At 42.8% G+C, this 20,991-nt stretch overlaps 1 protein-coding gene across 3 annotated transcripts in view; it reads right to left on the bottom strand.

Moving 5' to 3' along the window:
* The window catches only part of rictora (RPTOR independent companion of MTOR, complex 2 a), a 128,366-nt gene that overhangs the window by 42,442 nt on the left and 64,933 nt on the right, over positions 1 to 20,991 (bottom strand). For all 3 annotated transcript variants that reach the window (XM_055632066.1, XM_055632068.1, XM_055632069.1), the window contains exons 10-20: positions 20,099 to 20,166; positions 17,552 to 17,634; positions 14,093 to 14,180; positions 11,112 to 11,202; positions 8,706 to 8,772; positions 7,648 to 7,728; positions 5,577 to 5,677; positions 4,421 to 4,586; positions 2,906 to 3,007; positions 1,767 to 1,813; positions 702 to 837 (exon numbers count right to left, since the gene is read on the bottom strand). In XM_055632066.1, coding sequence (XP_055488041.1) covers positions 702 to 837; positions 1,767 to 1,813; positions 2,906 to 3,007; positions 4,421 to 4,586; positions 5,577 to 5,677; positions 7,648 to 7,728; positions 8,706 to 8,772; positions 11,112 to 11,202; positions 14,093 to 14,180; positions 17,552 to 17,634; positions 20,099 to 20,166 — 1,030 coding nt within the window. The remainder of the gene's footprint in view (positions 1 to 701; positions 838 to 1,766; positions 1,814 to 2,905; positions 3,008 to 4,420; positions 4,587 to 5,576; positions 5,678 to 7,647; positions 7,729 to 8,705; positions 8,773 to 11,111; positions 11,203 to 14,092; positions 14,181 to 17,551; positions 17,635 to 20,098; positions 20,167 to 20,991) is intronic.

Raw genomic sequence — 20,991 nt, 5'->3', positions numbered from 1 at the left:
ATCTCACCCTATGTATTAATTCTCCCACAGTTTTAGAAAGGGGAATATGTTGAGTTAAAGGGTGATAATCAATACCAAAATAATTCCTAAAGCACACAAGTCTTCAGACAATCTCTCCCCACTCCCCACAGTACCACCTCTCTGTACTTTCCCCTTAAACGCTCAGAATACCGCAGCCGCTGCAATATCCGTCCTCCTGCTTCCTGGATTGAAATGATCAGCTGCTCAGCCTGTGCTCTCAGGCCCTCCCTCACCGTTCTCCTATAATCTAGGCTGTTGAGACGAACATTGAGTGCCATCCACAGCATCTTGATGAATTTCATCCCCTAATTCTTCAAATCCATTTCAATTTCAGAAATTAGCAAACAAAACCTGCTGCCACATAATTTGTGAGCACAACGCTTGAGTTGTACAGAATTAGTAAGTGCAGGGAGGAACTTCAGATGCTGGTTTATAGCAAAGATAGACACAAAGTACCGGAGTACCTCAGCAGGTCAGGCAGCATCTCTGGAGAAAAGGAATAGGTGACGTTTCGGGTAGGTGACGTTTCGGGTCTGAAGAAGGGTTTCCATTCGAAACATCTCCAATTCCTTTTCTCCAGAGATGCTGCCTAACCCACAGCAAGCACCTTGTGTCTATCATTAATATGTGGATTTACATGGAGGATAACGTTGTGTGGAGTAATAAGCTGGCAAGCTCACCTCGCTGGATTCAAGCAGAAACTCGATAAACTGGCAGCCCACTATAGTCAGCTGCTTTCCCATGGCATGATCCAGCTCCATGTTCGCGTACAGCCTGCCACTGGGTTTGTAAAAGTACAGCAGTCGGCGCACAAACCTAAACAAGGGTGGAAACGCTGAAATAGTGATCAAGGCAGGAGGAAAATAATGCATCGAAAGGAACTGCAGATGCTACTTTGCACCGAAGATAGACACAAAATGCAGAAGTAACTCAGCAGGACAGGGAGCATCTCTGGAGAGACGAAATGGGTAACATTTTGGAGACGAAGAGACCCTTCTTCAGACTCTACAGAATTTGAAGAAGGATCTCGACCTGAAACGTCACCCATTCCTTCTCTCCAGAGATGCTGATTGTCCCGCTGACTCACTCCAGCATTTTTTGTCTATGTTCAGGAGGAAAATAACATGGGAGAGGACAAAAGAATAATAAAGTCATGCAGAAAGACTCCATTGTGCAGGTAATATAACAGCATTGTAAAGCCATTTGGACAGGAACATGGATATGAAAGGTTCAGAGGGAAATGGGCTAAACTGGGGAAAATGGGACTAGCTTAGATGGAACATCTTGGTCAGCATGGGCGAGTTAGGCCAAACGACCTTTTTCCCGTACTGTGATTGTGTGACAAGTAATTTCCCCACTAGTAGTGATGCAATTCAAACCTCCCTCCAGGTATCTGGGTTACTATTCCAGTACATTAATTAATGATTTGGATGAAGGGACAAAAAGCAATGTATCCAAGGTTGCTGAAGGTTAAATGGGAAAGGGCAATGAGATAGTGAACGGACAAAAAGATAGCAAATTATGGGGAAAAGTAGTGTTATCTATTGTGTGGAGAGGACAAAAGCAGGATATGATTGAAATGGTATGAGATGAATGGTAATACTCTGAGATCTGTGTGCCCTTGCAAAAGAAGCAGTTACTTTGAGTACCACAAGAGTTTACGAGGGTGAGGGGACATTGGTCTTTAATGTAATGTGAATGGAGTCCAGAGCTTCACTTTAATGAGAGGCAGCGCTTGTACTCACCTGTGTAACTGTTCATCTTTGTAATTCCTCAGGTTTACATTGGGCCACTGCAAAAAAAGATTGAAATTCAAGCATTTATTCTTGAATAGACTTGACACTAACGGCCAGTCAAACAGTGTTGATAACCAGCATGGACACAAAATGCTGCAGTAACTCAGCAGGACAGGCGGCATTTTCTGGAGAGAAGGGATGGGTGATTTTCGGGTCGAGATCCTTCTTCAGACCTTGATAACCAGCCTGCTTGGTTCTACCACTGCCTCCATTTCTTGAACTGATTTGAAATGTTACCTCTCCCTTCATGGAGTGTCCAGGCGAGACCTTTGTCTTTTCACTTGCAATTTTTCAAACGTCCTATTATCCAGCCTACCTCCATGATAAAAAAAAACTTTGCTGTTGGTGGAATTTAGCAGGTCAAGCAGAATATGAGAAGGCAAAGAGATGGTGGATATTTCAGGTTGTGACCCTACTTCAGAACTAAGGGAATATAGTATGAAGAGGTGAAAGAGAGGGATGATAGGGGTCAGTAGAGGATAGGTGGAACCAAATTATATTTTTGGGGGGGGGGGGGGGGGGGGGGGGGGGGAAGAGGTGTAATTTGACGATAGAGGCTATTGAAGATAGATGAAGTCGTATGAATATTGATCTCACTAACTTCAAGTAACTCGCTCTACCCCTCCCACACCCAAGTTGCACCAGCTTCTCGTTTTCACCCAACAAACACCTAGCAATGGCCTGTTTCCTTTATCATTGATACTTTTTTGCATATCTTTCATTCAATGTTCTTTATCTCTCGACATCAACGTCTATATCTCCCCTTTCCCTTTCCCGTGACTTTCAGCCTGAAGAAGGGTCTCGACCCGAAACGTCACCCATTCCCTCTCTCACGAGACGCCGCCAGTCCCACAGAGATACTCCAGCTTTTTGTGTCTATTTTCGAATATAGATGAAAACAGATAAGGGAATAGAATGAATTCAGGTGTGGAAGGTACATGAAAGAGTGGCGAGCACTTTGCATCCAAGTTTTGAACGATCAAATCAAAACCGGGCATCAAATTTTCAAAAATGTTTATGGTAATTATCCCAAAACCTAAATGTTTTGAGATACTAGTCGAGCCTAAGTGATTTATTTGCAGTTCTACCTTAAGAATAGTTGAGATGAGGTTCCAGTTCCATCGCAGATTGTCCTTGTTATTCAGGACATCGCTGTCACGCAGGTTCCCCATCATTGCCTCCTCCGTATCCTAGAAAATTATTAAGCATTGCAAAATGGGTATATGGCAGGAGATGTATAAAGATAAACTTGTGCAAGAAATACGTTAGTAGAATTATTTAGCTTTACAAGCAGAGTTAAAGCCCAGTCCCACTGTACGAGTTCATTCAAGAGCTCTCCCGAGTTTAAAAAAAAATCAAACTCATGGAAGCACGTAGAATGAACGTAGCGGGTACGTCGGAGCTCGGGGACGTCTCTTAGAGGCTCGTAACGCTAACGGCAGGTACTCGGGAAACACGGTAAGCTCGGGAAGACTCATGAAGATTTTTCAACATGTTGAAAAACTCGAAGTACCTGCGAGTACCGTAAATCTCCGAGTTCGAATCAGGGCAAACTCGAGAGAACTCTTGAATGAACTCGTACAGTGGGACAGGGCTATTACAAAGAAGGCAAATGGGATATTTGCCTTCATTGGTCAGACATTTCAGTATACGAGTCAGGAGGTGGTGCAGCTTTATGGACTATCCCAAGGCTGGCATTTGGAGTAGTACGTGTCAGTTCCGGTCACCCTTGGCGAGGATGTCGAAGAAATTTACCAGAATGATGTTTCGATTAGATGGCATGAAATATAAAGAGAGGTTGGATAAACTTGGATTGTTTTCTCCTAAGCATTAGGGGTTGAGAAGAGACCTTACCAGTATATACAATTGTGAGAGGCATGGGTAGCATCAGCATCCAGAACCTTTTTCCCAGGTTGGGAATGTCAAAGACTAGAAGACATAGCTTTAAGGTGAAAGGGGGAATGTTTAAAAGAAATGTGTGGGGAAGTGATAGGTGCCTGGAACACACTGCCACGGGTAGTAGTAGAGGCATATACGATAGTGGATGACATGAAGCCAGAAGAGATTAGTTTAACGACATTATCATCGGCATAGATATGGTGGGTCGAATGGCCCACTCTTATGCTGTGCTAAGCTTCAAAATCTAAAACTCAAAATGCCATGTACAAGTCATTTAAGGACTAAAAAACACAAGGATTTTCAAATTGGTCTCTTCATCGGGACACGTTTTCCCAGTGGCAGTAAAAGCCCTGTCCCACGGCATGAGTTCATTCCAAGAGCTCACCCGAGTTTAAAAAAAAATCAAACTCGTGTTAAGCACGGAAAATGAACGTAGTGGGTACGTCGGAGCTCAGGGACGTCTCTTAGCGGCTCGTAACGCTAACGACAGGTACATGGGAAGACTTGCTAACGGCAGGTAAGCACGGGAAGACTCGTGGAGATTTTTCAACATGATGAAAAATGTCCACAAGAGCTCCGAGTATCGACGAGTGGCCATTACCGTAAACCTCTGAGTTCGAATCAGGGCAAACTGGGGAGAACTCTTGGAATGAACTCGTACCGTGGGACAGGGCATTAACTTGTTAACTAGGAGCTCTGCTCACCTTCAGAACGAAGAAATCCTTTTGGATACGCAGATGCTGATCCCGCTTCTGGATGTTGGAACCGCTCTTGTGCGCAATGTGATCCAGATACAGGCTGTAAGGTTTGGAGCCCCGCTTCTTCATCTCGTGAAAACGCTTCAAGCAATTCACAGCTGCACTGGCTCGCCTGTAAGTATTGAAGGCAAGTCAGGAGGCAAGAGGGACAAATGCTTACTGGCACTGCAATCGTTGCCGTCATATGCTTTTACACAACAGGGAAGAAACACCACGACAGAGATCCCATTATCATGTGAAAAAGAGAAATTTGACTTGGATGTCAGTCAATAAGTTGAAAAGGGTGTTGAAGAGATTCACCATGATGTTACCAAGACATGGGCTTGAGTTACAGGGAGAGTTTGAACTGGCTCGGATTTTCTTCTTTGGAGCGCAGGAGGTTGAGGGGTGACCTTTTAATGAGTACAGGATCATAAGGGGCACGGATAAAGTGGACGCTCAGTTTTTTTTCCCCAGGGCAGAGGATTCTAAAACTAGAGGACACCCGCTTAAGGTGAGAGGGGAGAGATTTAAGTCAGACCTCCAGGAAACTTTTTCCGAAGGTAGTGCATATCTGGAATGTGGTGCCGGAGGAAGCAATAGAAGTGGATACAATTACGACTTTTAAAGGGCATTTAGACAGGTATGGATGGCCAAGGTTCAGAGGGCTATGGGCCAAATGCAGGCAAATGGGACTAACCCAATATGCAACTTGGTCAGCGCGGGTCAGTTTCCACGCTGCACAGATTAGTTGCACTGGCGAGGAACGATTCATGCTTCTGGTATATTGCTTATCAGTAACTCACCCATAAAGGTATATACAAGAGAGGAAGTCGTACCAGAGGAGGTCATAGAAAATCATCACAGAAACAAGCCCTTCTGCCCACCTTGCACTGCCGACCATGATATCCCACCCACCTGTGTTTGGCACATATCCCTCTAAAACATTCCTATCAGTGTGCCTCTCCAAAGTAGGTGGTAGAAGAAAGTGAGCAGATATTCACAGACTATGTTACCACCATAAATATTGCAGGCTATGGTCAGTAACTGTAAGTACTGTTGTATCACTTTGAGCTTTGACAGCCACCGTTATTTAGCGTGAATGGTGAAATGCAATACTTACAGACGCTTTTCCTGAGAGATATTGAAGGAAGCTGCCATGTTCATGAGAGTTGGTAGACAGTGTAAGTGGTGACTGTACGCATAAGGCAGGATGTTATTTGCCTGGGTGAGGAAGGTACCCGTTTAGTATGCCACACAATATCACAAGCTTACTCTAGTTTATTCAACCTCAAACGCAGTGGTGATGGTGTGCACGACTTTAGACAAAATGTTAATCAGAGGATACAGCTTATCTGGCCAGGTGGATGTTGAGGAACCCATTTCAAAGTGACCATACATGGTTGCCAAGTAAAGAAACAAAGTGCTGCTGGAGTAACTCAGCGGGTCAGGCAGCATCTGTGGAGAACATGGATAGGTGACGTTTCAGAGTGCTGGAGTAACTCAGCGGGTCAGGCAGCATCTCTGGAGAACATGGATGGGTGACGTTTCGGCACGGGACGACTGCGTTTCGGCACGGGAACCTTCTTCAGACTGCCACGTATCTTGGCCATGAACAATAAATCTACTGAAGCTGCTCACTAAATTAACCCACACATTAATTCAGTTTTATGGCTGTTCAATATTGCTGTGTAAAGTATTAATGATGGTATAAAATGATTTATTCCATAAGAACCACAATAATATTTCTAAGATATTTAGACCAAATTACAGATTTTAGAAACTTTTACCCCTCTGAAGTAGAGTATGTTAGTTTTTTGAGCAGATGCTGAAGATGATTGGCGAGAGAAGCTTTGTACATGGGCTTTAGTAACGCTCTCGACAAGGTCCCTAATGGTAGGCTGATCAGGAAGATTAAGATGCATGGGATGCATGGAGAATTAACAGATTGGATTCAAGCATAGGCTTGGCAATAAAAGACAGAGGGTAGTAGTAGAGGGGGATTATCCTGACTGGAGGTCTGTGCCCAGTGGGGTTCCACAAGGATCAGTATTGCAAGATTGCAAAAAGTGGTGAATATTGCCTGTATCAGCAGTACTGAGCTCCCCACCATCGAAGGGATCTACAGGAGTCGCTGCCTCAGAAATGCAGCCAACATCATCAGAGACCCACACCACCCTGGCCATGCTCTCATTTCACTCCTGTCATCAGGAAGGTGACATAGAAGCCTGAAAACTGTTAACAGCCAGGTTCAGGAACAGCTTCTGTCCACAACCATCAGGCTATTAAACATTACAAACTATATACTAAACATTTTTTAGTTTATTATGGTATAATATTATGTTTAAATGTCTGTTGTCCCGCTGCGTACGAATTTCATCGTTCCACTTTGGGACATGTGACAATACAACACATGTATTGTTCTTGATTGTTCTTCCTCAGAAGCTGCCTGATTTTCTCTTTCCATTATGCGCTATACTTGATTCCAGACCTAGCAATGAGATTGATTCTCTACTACAGCTTTGGTTCAGAGGCAATTTGGACAGAACGGTAAATGCTATCAACAACTATATCACTAATTGCTGGACGTCAAAGGGCAGTGTCAAGCCAGTTACAAACTGGAGTGCAAAGTCAGATGAGATGCAAGCCCCAAGGAGATGGTGTCGGGCTAGTCACAGCCTTGCAGAGCCTGAAAAAGGGACCGAACCAAAACGCATGTTCTCCAGGGATGCTGCCAACCCGCTGAGTTACTCCAGCACTTTATCTTTTTTCGTAAACCAGCACTGTGCCGTTTCTTCTGTCTACTGTGCAGGGTCAGTGTCAGGTTAGTTCCAAAAGACACCCACATCAGCCTGGTTTCAATAAATTAATGGCATTGTTGTTAGTTTATAGCTTGTACTGTTTTAATATTGTCACATGTACCGAGATATGGTGAAAAATATTGCGTGTACCTGATCAAGTCAAACCATACTGTACATGAGTACACTCAAGCCATACTCAAATACACCAGGTAAATAGAAATATACCAGAGTACAGAACATAGCGTAATAGCTGCAGGGAAAGTGCAGATAACAGATATCAAGTTATTATGTTACCAAACCCATGACAAGATTGGAGTAGGCAATGCCAGACGGCCTATGATACAGTGAATAGAGGTCGAGAGAGAGCATTATCTAGCTGACAGCTCAACTTACCATGTGCAGGAGCTCACCCAGAAGGATGGTGGCACACACAAACACACCATCATTGCTGCTTGTTAGCACTTCAACCAGGCTCTGAGGAAAGAGGCAGGGTGAGTTACATTTACGATACACTAAACAACAACAAAACAATGACTAGGTTGTGGGTTTATGTAACGAGCTGCCAGAGGAGATCATGGGGGCATGTACTATAACAACATTTAAAAGACATTTGCACGGGTGGACGGATAGGAAAGGTATAGAGGGATATGAGCCAAACGTGAGCGGGTGGGCTAGTGTAGATGGGACGTCCTGGTCAGCATGGGAAAGCAGCAAAGGGCCTGTTTCCATGCCGTATGACTCTTATGACCAACTGACCGAGGCACACATTTCAAATATAAACCCTCTATTTAAATGAATCACGCTGTTCACAAATATTCAAAGTCTCAATACCCATTGTCATTACTGAAATCAGTAGCATGTATACTTACATTAAAGATGATATTATTTATTATATATATCTTTTATCATTATTAATTCACCAGTGACGCTTCAGTTAAAATATTTCACGGGGTGAACGTACAACCTCTGCACATAATAGCACCCGTCGTCAGGATTGAACCCGGGTCTTTGGCGCTGTAAGAGCTGTAAGGCAGAAACGCTACCTCTGCGCCACCATGCCACCCCTCGGCGGGAGTAGGGAGGAAGAGGAATGATCAGGGTGGGAAAGATCCTTCTATTGGTTTCCAGTTTCTAACGGTGTTATGCTATGCAGAAATAATGCTAACACCTCAATTTAAATTTAAATTCACAACCAACCATTATTCCACACACAAACCTCCTGAACCTGTTGATTTAATACTACTCGCATTTCAAAGTAACTTTACATGACATTATTGCCCGTTAATTACATTGGGTGTTCCAACGCTTGGGGCTTGGAACCTTTCTAAATTAATTTAAAGTAATTCAAATTGTACTTAGCTAATAAACAAATGATGAAAATATATTAGGAAGTTTTATAGTTTCTAAACTGCCAAAACCAAATTTAAAAACCTCGCTAATTTAGGTGTTACCTCCAGGAGTCCATTGTTGATAAATGCAGAGAGCACAAGTGCCAAATAGTTGTCCATCAAGTCAGGCCTAGAAAGAGAAACAATCATTGGACTTGACACAAAGCCATGAACAAGTCTGCCAACACCTCAAGTCTTCCCTTCAAACCTTACACACAACACAGCAAAAGCAATCAGGACTTTATGAATTCTCATGTAACTTTTACTTATTTTCCATGATGCGCCCAACGTACATATTTAAAACAGAGCTGGATATATTCGGGTCTGAAAGCACGTGGTAAGAGAAACAAACTTCATATTTCAGGTCCACAAGCTTTCATGAGGACATTTAGATTTGTGGCTCCGCGAATAAATTACTGACCGGCTAAATTCAGCGTCTCCGTCTGACACGGCACCTCATAATTTGCTTGGGCAGCTTGCAATCTAACGGTATGAATATTGATTTCTCCAATTTCAAGTAACTCCTGCATTCCCCCACTCCCCCACCCAAGTAGCCCTACCACAGAGCTGGCAAGTTTTGTCAGAGCAGTTCAGTATTCTAGTACCTGAAAATCAGTATTTTGCTGAGGAAATCAGTATTTTTGTCATTTTGCTGAAAAAAAGTATTGTTTTTTTATGTGCGGTCATACCCATGTAGGCGTACAAGAATGCATAACTTTGCTACCAATTGACATATCTTCTACGCACCTTCCTTGACAGAGCTGCAAGTTCATTGCCATCTCTTTCTATACCTGAAAATGCTGTTTGAGGACGGCAGTATTTTTGTAATTTTTACCGAAAAAAAAAAAGTATTTTTTAGTATCAGATGATGTACAAGAATGCAAATTTGAAGCATATCTTCTACGCCCTCCTTGACAGTGCCTCCCTCTTTATATACTGCTTTTTGAACGGCTCCTCCTGCTTTTAGTATCAGATGATGTGTGGAAGCCAAATCATCCCTCCCACCCTTCCTCTCTCTTTCCTCCTCTCCTACTCTCCCTTTTCGCTCTTCCTCCCTCTACTCTCTCTCCCCCCTCCCTCCCCACTCCCTCTCTCCTTCCCTCCTCCTCCTCCCTCTCTCCCCTAACAGTCTGTGACCCATAACGCTATGTGTAAAGCGCTCTAGCTGGGAGTGCTATTATTAGAACCCATAGTGCTGTTCGTTTAAATTCCCACACGTTAAACTGACAGCACTGTTTAAACCTGGAGCGGGACATGCAGATCAAAGCTTACAAAAATAATCATCCAGATCTTGAAATTTAAAATACTAATAGATTTAATCTATTTAATTAGAGTTACAGTATGACTTTTTATATCCTTGCATTTTTTAAGCAGCAAGATGAAACAGGAAGTTGGGCTGATTTTTAAAAAAATCCGTATTTTACAAAGCAAATGTGTATATCCGTATGCTGATCGCATTTCCGTACAAAATACGGAAAATCCGTACTACTTGGCAGCTCTGCTACCAGTTCCACTGGTCACATCCATGTATCCCTCTTATTATCACAACTTCTCCAGCCAACAATGGGCCATTATGGGCTCCAACTATCCTGAGGTCATCTGTTGCAGGCTCTGATCTCGCCTCCAGTCTATTTTCTCCCCCCTCCCCCTCCATCACCCCTACTTTCAGTTTGAAGGGAGGTTCCTACCACAACATCATCTATTCTTTTTCTCCGTAGATGCTGCCTGGTCTGCTGGGTTCCCCCAGCACATTTATTCTGCAAAACACGTCTCAAGGGCCTCATACGCCGTACACTGCTTGGCAGGTTGGAGTTCACATACTAGACAATTCCTTTGTCACCTCCCCAGGAAGCACTTACAAGGTTAAAATGATGTCCTTAAGCTTGAAGAAATGAGCCTACAATTGCATTTCCCTGCGGTCTCATCTATTCAATGGTAAAGCATGAATTGCTGGTACAAGTACCGTGCAGTATAATGACAGCATTAATAATCAAATGCTACCAAAAATAAAGATTTAGATGATACTTTGGGATCTTCTTCTCCTTGTCCAAGCCACTGCATAACGCAGGCTCTGGCACATGGGTTGAAGACCTTGAGATCTTCTGGTTTGCAGGGCTCTGGCAGGTATAAGACCATTAGACATAGGAGCAGAATTAGATCATTCGACCCATCGAGTCGACTGCCATTCAATCATGAGTGATCTATCATTCACTCTCAACCCCATTCTCCTGCCGTCCCGTAACCTTTGACACACTTACTAACCAAGAATCTCTCAACTTCTGCTTAACCCAATGACTTGGCACCCGCAGCCACCTATTGAACATCGAACAACATGATAAAAAAAACTTAACACGTAATAACTTTTAAAAACTATAATGTTCTGTGGGCAAATAATGATACGTGTTGTTTTAGTCTTCAACCCTAGTTGAGGCCACCCAAACTATTGCATTAATCACTGGGGAGTCGTACCTGGATCGGGCTCGATGCGGGAGAATGGTTTTAGCTTCAGCTGCTACAAATCCGTCCGAAAGACGCCAGGAATCCTGGAATCGGCTGGGATCTGGGGGAAAAAAAACAAGGCAATGCAAATAATCATGGAAAAGCAAAGGTGCTTTCAACCTTACACACATGGACCTTCCCATTGTTCATGTAGGGCCGAATTAGGCACACTGGCATTACATCAAAGTCTGAACAGTTCCTATAATCTGTTTCCAATGAAGGGCCTGTAATCATAGATTTAAAGGAATTGGCTACCCAGAGGCTACACAAGGAAACATTTTTCTAAATTGTGTATTATGATCTGATACGTACTGCTGAAAAGAGTAGTGGAATTACATTCAACAGAGTGAACTAGGAATTACAGGAATGGTGGGTGTGAGGTTCAAGATAAAGAGCTGCATTAAAAGCCAAATTACAAACTGCCAGCATTGCACTAGGGACTCTGGGCTTTGTTTGTTTTTTTACACAAAATGTTTTTTTTTTTTAATTGAACTATTTTCTTTGTTTATTATATTATCTATTGAGCACTGAGTTTTCAAACCAGCTACGCTGCTGCTGCTGCTGCACGTAAGACTTTCATTGTCCCCTTTCGGTACCATAGGACAATAAAACGCTCTCGACTCTCGAAAAGAATGAACACGTTCCATGCGACTTCATGCCATGATTACGGCTGACATCAGCAACTCATTATTTTGATCCTCGCCAGTCCTACTGACGTCATGTATTGTGGGGCTTTGATCCTTCATCCGTCTTTAGGCAACAAGGGCGGCAGCGATTGGCGGTAAGTGTAATCGATGACCACTGCCTGTAGGGGTCAGCAGTGATGAAGCAAAGGATCTAACTGCACACACAATGTTTTTACAGCATTTCATGCACAAAGTAGATTTCTTCCTAACCCCCTGCATTTGATTATTTGGGTTTTGATACATTTGCTTCCTCACTTGCCTCACAAAAGAGAATAAAATGTTCCCATGCTGTATCTCTAACCTAAAATAATACAACTATATACTTACTTGTCACTTAAGCATTTAAGGATAGAAAAAGACACAAAGTCCAGGAGTAACTCCGCCGGTCAGGCAGCATCTGTGAAGAATTTGGATAGACGCAAAGAAACAACCTGAAACTTCATCTATCCATTCTCCAGAGGTGCTGCCTGACCCGCTGAGTTACTCCAGCACACTGTGTTTAAAAAACCCCCCAGAAACTGCAGTTCCTTGTTTCTATAATTAAGAATAGAATTGTGAGAGCAGATTGTTAGATTGAGTAGTTGACATCACACTCACTTTTTGGACCATTTTCCTTGATTCACTACAAAGGATTGGAAGTTCATAAGTTATAGGACCAGTTATAGTCTATTCGGCGCATCGTCGACTCTGCCATTCAATCATAGCTGATCCATATTTCCCTCGTAACCCCTTCTCCCGCCTTTTCCCCCATAACCCCTGACACCTATACTACTCACGAATCTATCAATCTCCGCCTTAAAAATATCCATTGACTTGGCCTCCATAGCTGTCCGAAGTAATGATATTCACAGATTCGCCACCCTCTGACTAAAGAAATTTCTCCTCATCTCCTTTCTAAAGGTATGTTCTTTTATTATGAGGCTATGGCCTCTAGTCCTAGACTCTCCCACGAGTGGAAACATCCTGGCCATATCCACCCTATCCAAGCCTTTCACTATTTGGTAAGTTTCAATGAGATTCCCCCCCCTCATCCTTCTAAATTCCAGCGAGTACAGGCCCAGTGCTGTCAAACGTCCATCATACTTTAATCCAATCATCCCTGGGATTATTCGCGTACACCTCCTCTGGACCCTCTCAAACACCAGCAAATCCTGCTCCAGAAATGGGGCCGAAAGATGACTTAATCCCTGGTGGTATGTTATCTGAAATGGTGCTAAAATCTTGCTAAAGTTGATCTGCAAGCACCCACAGCGAATACAAACATTACATTGTTTGTTGCGGCAGGGCAGTGGGGAGGCGAGGGAGGAAGTGATTTGTGGCAGTACCGACAAACTGGGTTAAATGAGGACTCCCACTATAGATGATGCCAAGTCTGGCCAAGGCAATTTATGAATTCAGTATTTCTGGTAACTCAGAAAGGTACCAGCAGCCATTGAAGTTTCAAATTGGATATATAAAACCAGCTGTATATACTTCAGTGCTAAAACACTTTTTGGACAAGATCACAAAGAGAGCATGGAATCAGGCCATTTGGCCCGACTTGCCCACACCGATCAACATGCCCCATCTACATCAGTCAAGGGGCTAGGATGTATTAACAATTTATTTTGCACATATTACAGTATTCCCAATTCATTGCATAATATGGTCCAAAGTGCAATGTGCTGGAGTAACTCAGCAGGTTAGACAGTATCTCTGGAACATGGATGCTTCAGGTTGGGACCCTTCTTCAGACTGAAACGTTCCAACGGGTACCAAAGAAGGGTCCCAAACCAAACCCATATGCCACCTTTACCACTCGATTAAAAGGCATAGAATGTCAGTGAGTATTGTATCATCTATAAACAGGAAACCACTGTACAAAGGCATTCATAATCTCTGCCATCACACTGTGTCATTTACTGTCTATCTGCATGATATTAAATATTGCAATCAGTGATCGAGTCAGTGATAGTTTACATTTTCTGACAAGTAGAAAATCACAATGTCCTGTCAGATGGCAGGTCTTAAAAAGACTGGCTTTACACTGGCTTCCTTACATCCAGATCAACTACGCATGTCGTACATTGATCAGGTCAGGTAAAGAATCAGAGAAGTTTATCCAAGTCCATCTTGCAGGACTTATTTCCCCCCCAATAGGCATGAACATAACCAGGAAGGCAAAGAAATGTTTTGCAATATGAACTGTGAGGAGAGTGGGCTCACAGCTTACCTAACCACCCAGATACCTCAGTGAACTGACAGGTAGAAAGCGTGCTCACTCACCTACACTTAGCAGAGCTTCAGAAAAATCCTGCGTATCCACAGGAATAGGTAGTCGAAAGATATCGTGCAGCACCTCCAGCAGACCACGCTGTCAAAGTGAAGGGGGGGGGGGGGAGAAAGCTTGTCAGTTTACAAAAGGTTTTTCTGCAAACCTCTAGAATAATACACAGATGAGCAGTACAGCAGAAGAGGCATGTATGATAATAAAGCTATTTTACACAGGCACCTCAACACTTAACTGTACAACTGCCAGGTTCACCAACAGCTACTTTTCACAGAACTGAGGTTCTTGAACCAACATGAACCCTAATCTTACCCAGTCAACAAATTACTACCGACTACCTCTTGCACTACTATCAATGGGATTTTCTAATTGATTTTTCACTAATGTCTTTTTTCTTTGCAGAACTTTCTTTCTTTTGGAATTTTTAATAGAGGGAGTTAGATGTGGCAATTTGTTCTTGTGTGTTATCTGAGTGAATGTGCCTATGATGCTGACACAAGCTATACCTACAATAATTGAATTGATTGAAAGATACAACCAAAAAAACAAGTACCAAGCACCGGCTCACCGAATCCCGTTCATACTAGATCCATGTTTTCCATCCATTCCATATTAGGGACAATTTACAGAGGCCAATTAACTCAAAAACCTGCACATCTTTAAGATGTAGGAGGAAACCAGAGCATCCGGAAGAAAACCACGCGGTCACAGGAAGAACATGCAAGCTCCATTTAGACAGCAGCCGAGGTCAGGATCAAACCCAGGTCCCTAGTGCCGTGAGGCAGCAGCTCTACCCGCTGCACCACTGTGTATCTCAACTCTTGCATATGACAATTAACGGCGGTCACAGTGGCGCAGCGGTAGAGTTGCTGCCTTACAGCGAATGCAGCGCCGGAGGCCCGGGTTCGATCCAACTACGCATGTTGTCTGTACGGAGTTTGTACATTCACCCCGTGACCAACGTGGGTTTTCTCCGGGATCTTCGGTTTCCTCCCACACTCCAAAGACGTTCAGGTTTGTAGGTTAATTGGCTTGGGAAATGTAAAAATTGTCCCGTGTGTGTAGGATAGTGTTAATGTGCGGAGATCGCTGGTCGGCGCGGACCCGGTGGGCCGAAGGGCCTGCTTCCGCGCTGTATCGCTAACTAAACTAAGAGAAGTAATCAAAAAAATCTAATGCCAGATCAATCTCCTTGACTCAAATATGAAAGCCTCCTCAACACCAATCCACAAGCCAATCACTCCACAAATCCATTCACATTGCCTAACAGTGTATTCCATACTGTACCCACCGACCACCTTTTCCTCCAAGTCCCAGTTAACATTGCGCATTGCACCCACTCCAGTGCAATCGCATTTTTGCCTCAGACTAGCAACCAGAACACAACATTCTAGTCGTGGTCTCACCAATGTGTTATAAAACTTACCAAGACCAGTCTGCCTTTATACTCTAGCTAACAAAACCAAACATTCCTATGCCCTCGTCACTATATCGACCTGTGCTGTCACCTTCAGTCATTTTGAACATGCATACCAAGCTGACTCAATCGATTTAGTCCTCAATAAGTATCCAGAGCCAGTAGCCAGAGTATCCCAGGCCCAGAAAATTAACTATTGACTATATGATGTATTAGACCTGATGTTGAGTGACGGATAAATATATTCCAGGAACAAAAAAAAGTCAGTGATCGTATGGGATCTATTCATGCCCACCAGACAGGTCAGTAACAATGAAACCACAGACCAGCAGTGGCGCAACTAGCACCAGGGACCCAGGTTAGATTCTAATCTTGGATGCTGTCTGTGTGAAGTTTGCATGTTCTCTCTGTGACCGCATGGGTTTCCTCCAGGTGTGGGTTTGTAGTTTAATTTGCCTCTGCAATTGCACCGAGTGCATGGGACTGGGTTAACGTGTAACTAGATTCACGGGTGATGGATGGTCTGTGTGGGCTCGGTGGGCCGAAGGGTCAATTTTCAATCAGTATTTCTGAACTAAACCGTTCTTCAGGTAGCAAAGTGCAATAAAAGTAAAATTTTTAAAAAAACTTGCATTAAAGCACTACATGGTCAATTTAGCTTAGGCTTTCTTTCAAACATGTCCCCTGACTTGAAGACAGGAAAACTACGAGTTATTCTTGAGCTTCCCACGAGTCACTGCGGCTTTAAACATTAACGCCATCAATTTCCACAACACTGGTGACCTGCTCCAAATGTATCAGTAGCTGATTCAAGCAAATAACAAAATATATTTGCAAGGGAAACAACTTAATCTGGTTCCCATCAAAAATAATTCCTAGTCTTAGAATCACAAAATAGTTTGATGTGAGGAAGCCACTCAGCCCATCGTGTCTGTGCCAGCCATTTGAAAGACAACTGTCTAATTGGTCTCCCTCCCCGACTCTTTCCCAGGTGAGAACTAGACAATTATATCAAATGCATTCGATGATTAGTTACAAGGCCAGCAGGTCTACATTGCAGCAGTGACTAGATATACTTTCTGTCAGTAAAATACTGATCAGAAATAGGAAGGAAGTAAATATACTCTGCAGACCTTTCTTTAAATAAAAAATAAAACCAGGAAGTAACAAGGTCAAACTCAGTGCCACAGTTTAAGAATAAAGGATAGGCCATTTAGAACGGTGACAAGGAAACACTTCTTCACACAGAGAGGTGCGAGTCTGTGGAATTCTCTGCCTCAGAGGGCGGTGGAGGCCGGTTCTTTGAATACTTTCAAGAAAGAGCTAGATAGGGCTTTTAAACCTAGCGGAGTCAGGAGATATGGGGCTCTTAAAGATAGCAGAGTCAGGAGATATGGGTAAAAGGGAGGAAGATCAGCCATGGTCACATTGAATGGCGGTGCTGGCTCCAAGGGCCAAATGGCTTACTCGTGCACCTATTGTCTATTAGATGTTAGGTGCAGCAGGAATGGGGGGGGGGGATTTAAATTGGATTGTGTTCTTATCATCTCCACCCAGAAAGATATCAGCAGCAAATCCAACTCGGGATATTAAGTAAATTCCATGTGCCTCCTGTTCTCATTGATATATATGCGACTGAAGCTATCATCTTACCAGAGGTGGCCCAAATCTGCAAATTTCAGGACCACACTGGCCATTCATCACATTAAAGAGCGCTCAAGACTACATTCAAACTGTAACTGGAGACTTGAGCTGTTCATAAAACTCATTGGTTTTACCATATGTCCAGAGATGAAATCAAATGCTAACAAATTCCCCTCAATTACTGCGGGGTAGGTGAGAATAAAAAAGAATTATAAATAATGCCCATGTGTATAAAGAGGGGAAATGTGTCAAATCCGTATATTACAAATAACAATATAATCTTTTTAAAGCATCCCTTACAATAAACTGCGACGGAAAGATCACACTGTGCGCTTGCCACAAATGATGCAGCTAAGATTCAAGTACGAGCACCTCAGTGGGAACATCAACCTACCCGTACTTCCATATTTGGTATACAAAGTATTCCTATCAAAGAATGGATGCCTGAGTTTCCTGGCCGGCACAAATTTATAATTCCTGTAAACCAAACAAAATAGGCACACTATCAGCATTCAAATCTGCACTAGATATTGGCAAAAGCTTCACCACATCTTCAAATTAAAACAATATTTTAAAATATTAAAATAATCATTAATAACACCAGGAAGTAATACAAAGGCAGAAAGCAAGTTGAGTGAGACCAATGCTACCTTGTCTGTGGTCTCAGTACATTTTAGCAGTGCTCTCCAGGTTTAGTGTACAGAGCTTGGACTTTGGTGGGGAGGGGTGATTTTATTATCATTTAAAATTAAGTGGACGTTGCAAATTGAAATCCAAGAAACCTAGAAATACTAGCCAGGTCAGGCACCATCTTTGGCCAAAAGCTGTCTAATCTTTTAAGTTACTGACCATTTCTGTTCTATTTCATCCAAAATAAATTTGGTCTTAGTTTAGTTAAACAAAATGTAGTTTCTAATTTTCTCATTTCTAATTTTCTTGTAGTTTAATGGGGCTGTCCCACTGTACAAGCTAATTCAAGAGTTCTCCCGGGTTTGCCCTGATTAGAATTTGGAGAATTATGGTAATAGCTGCTCGTAGGTACTCGGGGCTCTCGTGGACATTTTTCAACATGTTGAAAAATCTTCCCGAGCTTACTGCGTTTTCTGAGTACCTGCCGTTAGCGTTGTACATTCTACATACTTACCAGAAGTTTGAATTTTTTTTTTAAACTCGGTAGAGCTCCTGAATTAGCTCGTACAGTGGGACAGCCCCTTTAGCTTGCATTGATATAAACCAGATAGCTCACAGGTAATTGGGTAACCCATTAGAACTGGTTAATTGAAGCCAGTTGACTTACCACACGTTAGTTGGAAAGATATATGTGGGTGTAGGAAAGAATTGCAGATGCTGGTTTAAATCAAAGGTAGACGCAAAATGTTGGAGTAACTCAGCGGGTTAGTCAACATCTCTGGAGAGAAGAAATGGGTGATGTTTCGGGTCGAGACCTTTCTTCAGACAAAGGTATATATGGGGTTCCAGCAAAAGGGCAGTGTCTTCAGAATGCAGTGTGAACTTTGGGAAGTAATTTTAATTGCACTTTAAACACTTATTGGTTTAATTTTGTTTTCTCATGGTCCTATTGTTTTAAATTCCAGTGATATAAACAGCTCTTTAGACAATTCAGTGTTTTTTTTGTACACAGAAATATGCCAGTGTGCATATAATTTCTTTCTACCAGTGCAAGACCTGGGTGTCCTTGTAGACGAGTCACTAAAAGTTGGCGTGCAGGTACAGCAAGCAGTGAAGAAAGCTAATGGAATGTTGGCCTTCATAACAAAAGGATTTCAGTATAGGAGTAGAGAGATTCTTCTGCAGTTGTATAGGGCTCTGGTAAGACCAAAACTGGAGTATTGTGTACAGTTTTGGTCTCCTAATTTGAGGAAGGACATCCTTGTGATTGAGGCAGTGTAGCGTAGGTTCACGAGATAGATCCCTGGAATGGCGGGACTGTCATATGAGGAAAGATTGAAAAGACTAGGCTTGTATTCACTGGAGTTTAGAAGGATGAGGGGATATCTTATAGAAACATATAAAATTATAAACGGACTGGACAAGCTAGATGCAGGAAAACTGTTCCCAATGTTGGGCGAGTCCAGAACCAGAGGCCAGTCTTAGAATAAAGGGGAGATTTAAGACTGAGGTGAGGAAAAAACCTTTTCACCCAGAGAGTTGTGAATTTGTGGAATTCCCTGCCATAGAGGGCAGTGGAGGCCAAATCACTGGATAGATTTAAGAGAGAGTTAGATAGAGCTCTAGGGGCTAGTGGAATCAAGGGATATGGGGAGAAGGCAGGCATGGGTTATTGATTGGGGACGATCAGCCATGATCACAAAGAATGGCGGTGCTGGCTCGGAGGGCCGAATGGCCTCCTCCTGCACCTATTTTCTATGTTTCAATGTCTACAGTGGATCATCACTGTATACGGTGTTTAAAGTCCTAACTGCCTAAATTAATTTTTAAAAAATGTAAACTTTAGTAATCTTTTTTAATATTACAAAAACAATAAAGCTGAAAATCTAGTGTTTAATTGGTCAGAGGTGCCAGAATGCTGTATGGGCAAATTATGTCATTAAAGAAGCATTTATTTTAAAGGGGGAAAGTGCAGACCAATTAGTGTGAATTCAAAATTAAAGAAGGTGCTGGAAAAGGACATTTGGAAAATAATAACAAACTGGGCAGGGTCCGAATGATTAAAGGGATATGTTTGAAAAATCTATTCGGATTTTTAGAGGCTGGAGCTAGCAGAATAATGAACATTGAACTAGTTACAAATAGTATATTTGGCCACTGTCACCATTGTGATCATTACAGCAAGAGACCCTTCATGCCCCTCAAAATAATCAGGGAGGAGTATTAAATCCTACCGCACATGGCTTTCCAAGTTTCTAAGGCAAAAATAAAGAAGCCTTTGACATTACTTGCACGCCACAGTGAATCATACCTGCCCAGGATCGGAAGGCTGCTACTATTGCCATTTTGCTGGCTAATAACCGTGCTTCTCTGTCCTCTCTGCATGAAATAAACAAAAAACACAATTACACCCTGAATGCAACTATATTCAGTTTATTCCATAGAACATAAAACAGTATAGCACAGGTACAGGTCCTTCAGCCTACGGGGTCTTTGCCAAACGCCTTGCCGAGGTAAAATGTATAAACAAGGTACAACAGATAACACAGTGGTGCAGCGGTACAATTGCTGCCTTACAGTGCTTGCAACGCCAGAGACCCGGGTTCTATCCTGACTACGGGTGCCGACTGTACGGAATTTGTACATTCTCTCTGTGACCACGAGGGTTTTCACCGCACTCCAAAGACATACAGGTTTGTAGGTTAATTGGCTTGGTATAAGTGTAAATTGTCCCTAGTGTATATAGGATAATATTAATGTGCTGGGATCGCTGGTCGGTGCTGACTCGGTGGGTCGAAGGACCTGTTTTGGCCCCGTATCTCTGAACTAAACTAAAACTAAGATGCTGCTCTACAAAAAAAAAAAGGCAGAGTGCTGGTATAACTCTGCGGGTCAGGCTTCCAGAGGCATGGATGAATGACATTTTGGGTCGGGACCCTTCTTCAGACTAATTCCCTCTGCATGTGATCCATAGCCCTCAATTCACAGCATATCCATGTGCCTATCCAAAAGCCCCTTAAATGCCACTATCGTATCTGCTTTCACCACCACCCCAGGCGATGCACTCTAGGCATTCACCGCCCTTTGGTTAAAAAAAAATCCCACGTACATCTCCTTTAAACTTTGCCTCTCATGTTAAAGGTATGCCCTCTAGTCTGACATTTCCATGCTGTATTGCCACTCGCATGTATATCCTTAGCAGAG

The sequence above is a fragment of the Leucoraja erinacea genome, chromosome 3 (assembly GCF_028641065.1).
Source record: "Leucoraja erinacea ecotype New England chromosome 3, Leri_hhj_1, whole genome shotgun sequence".
NCBI classification, from domain to species: domain Eukaryota; kingdom Metazoa; phylum Chordata; class Chondrichthyes; order Rajiformes; family Rajidae; genus Leucoraja; species Leucoraja erinaceus.
The sequence above is the reverse complement of the archived record's forward strand: the minus strand, read 5'-3'. Positions and strand labels throughout refer to the sequence as shown.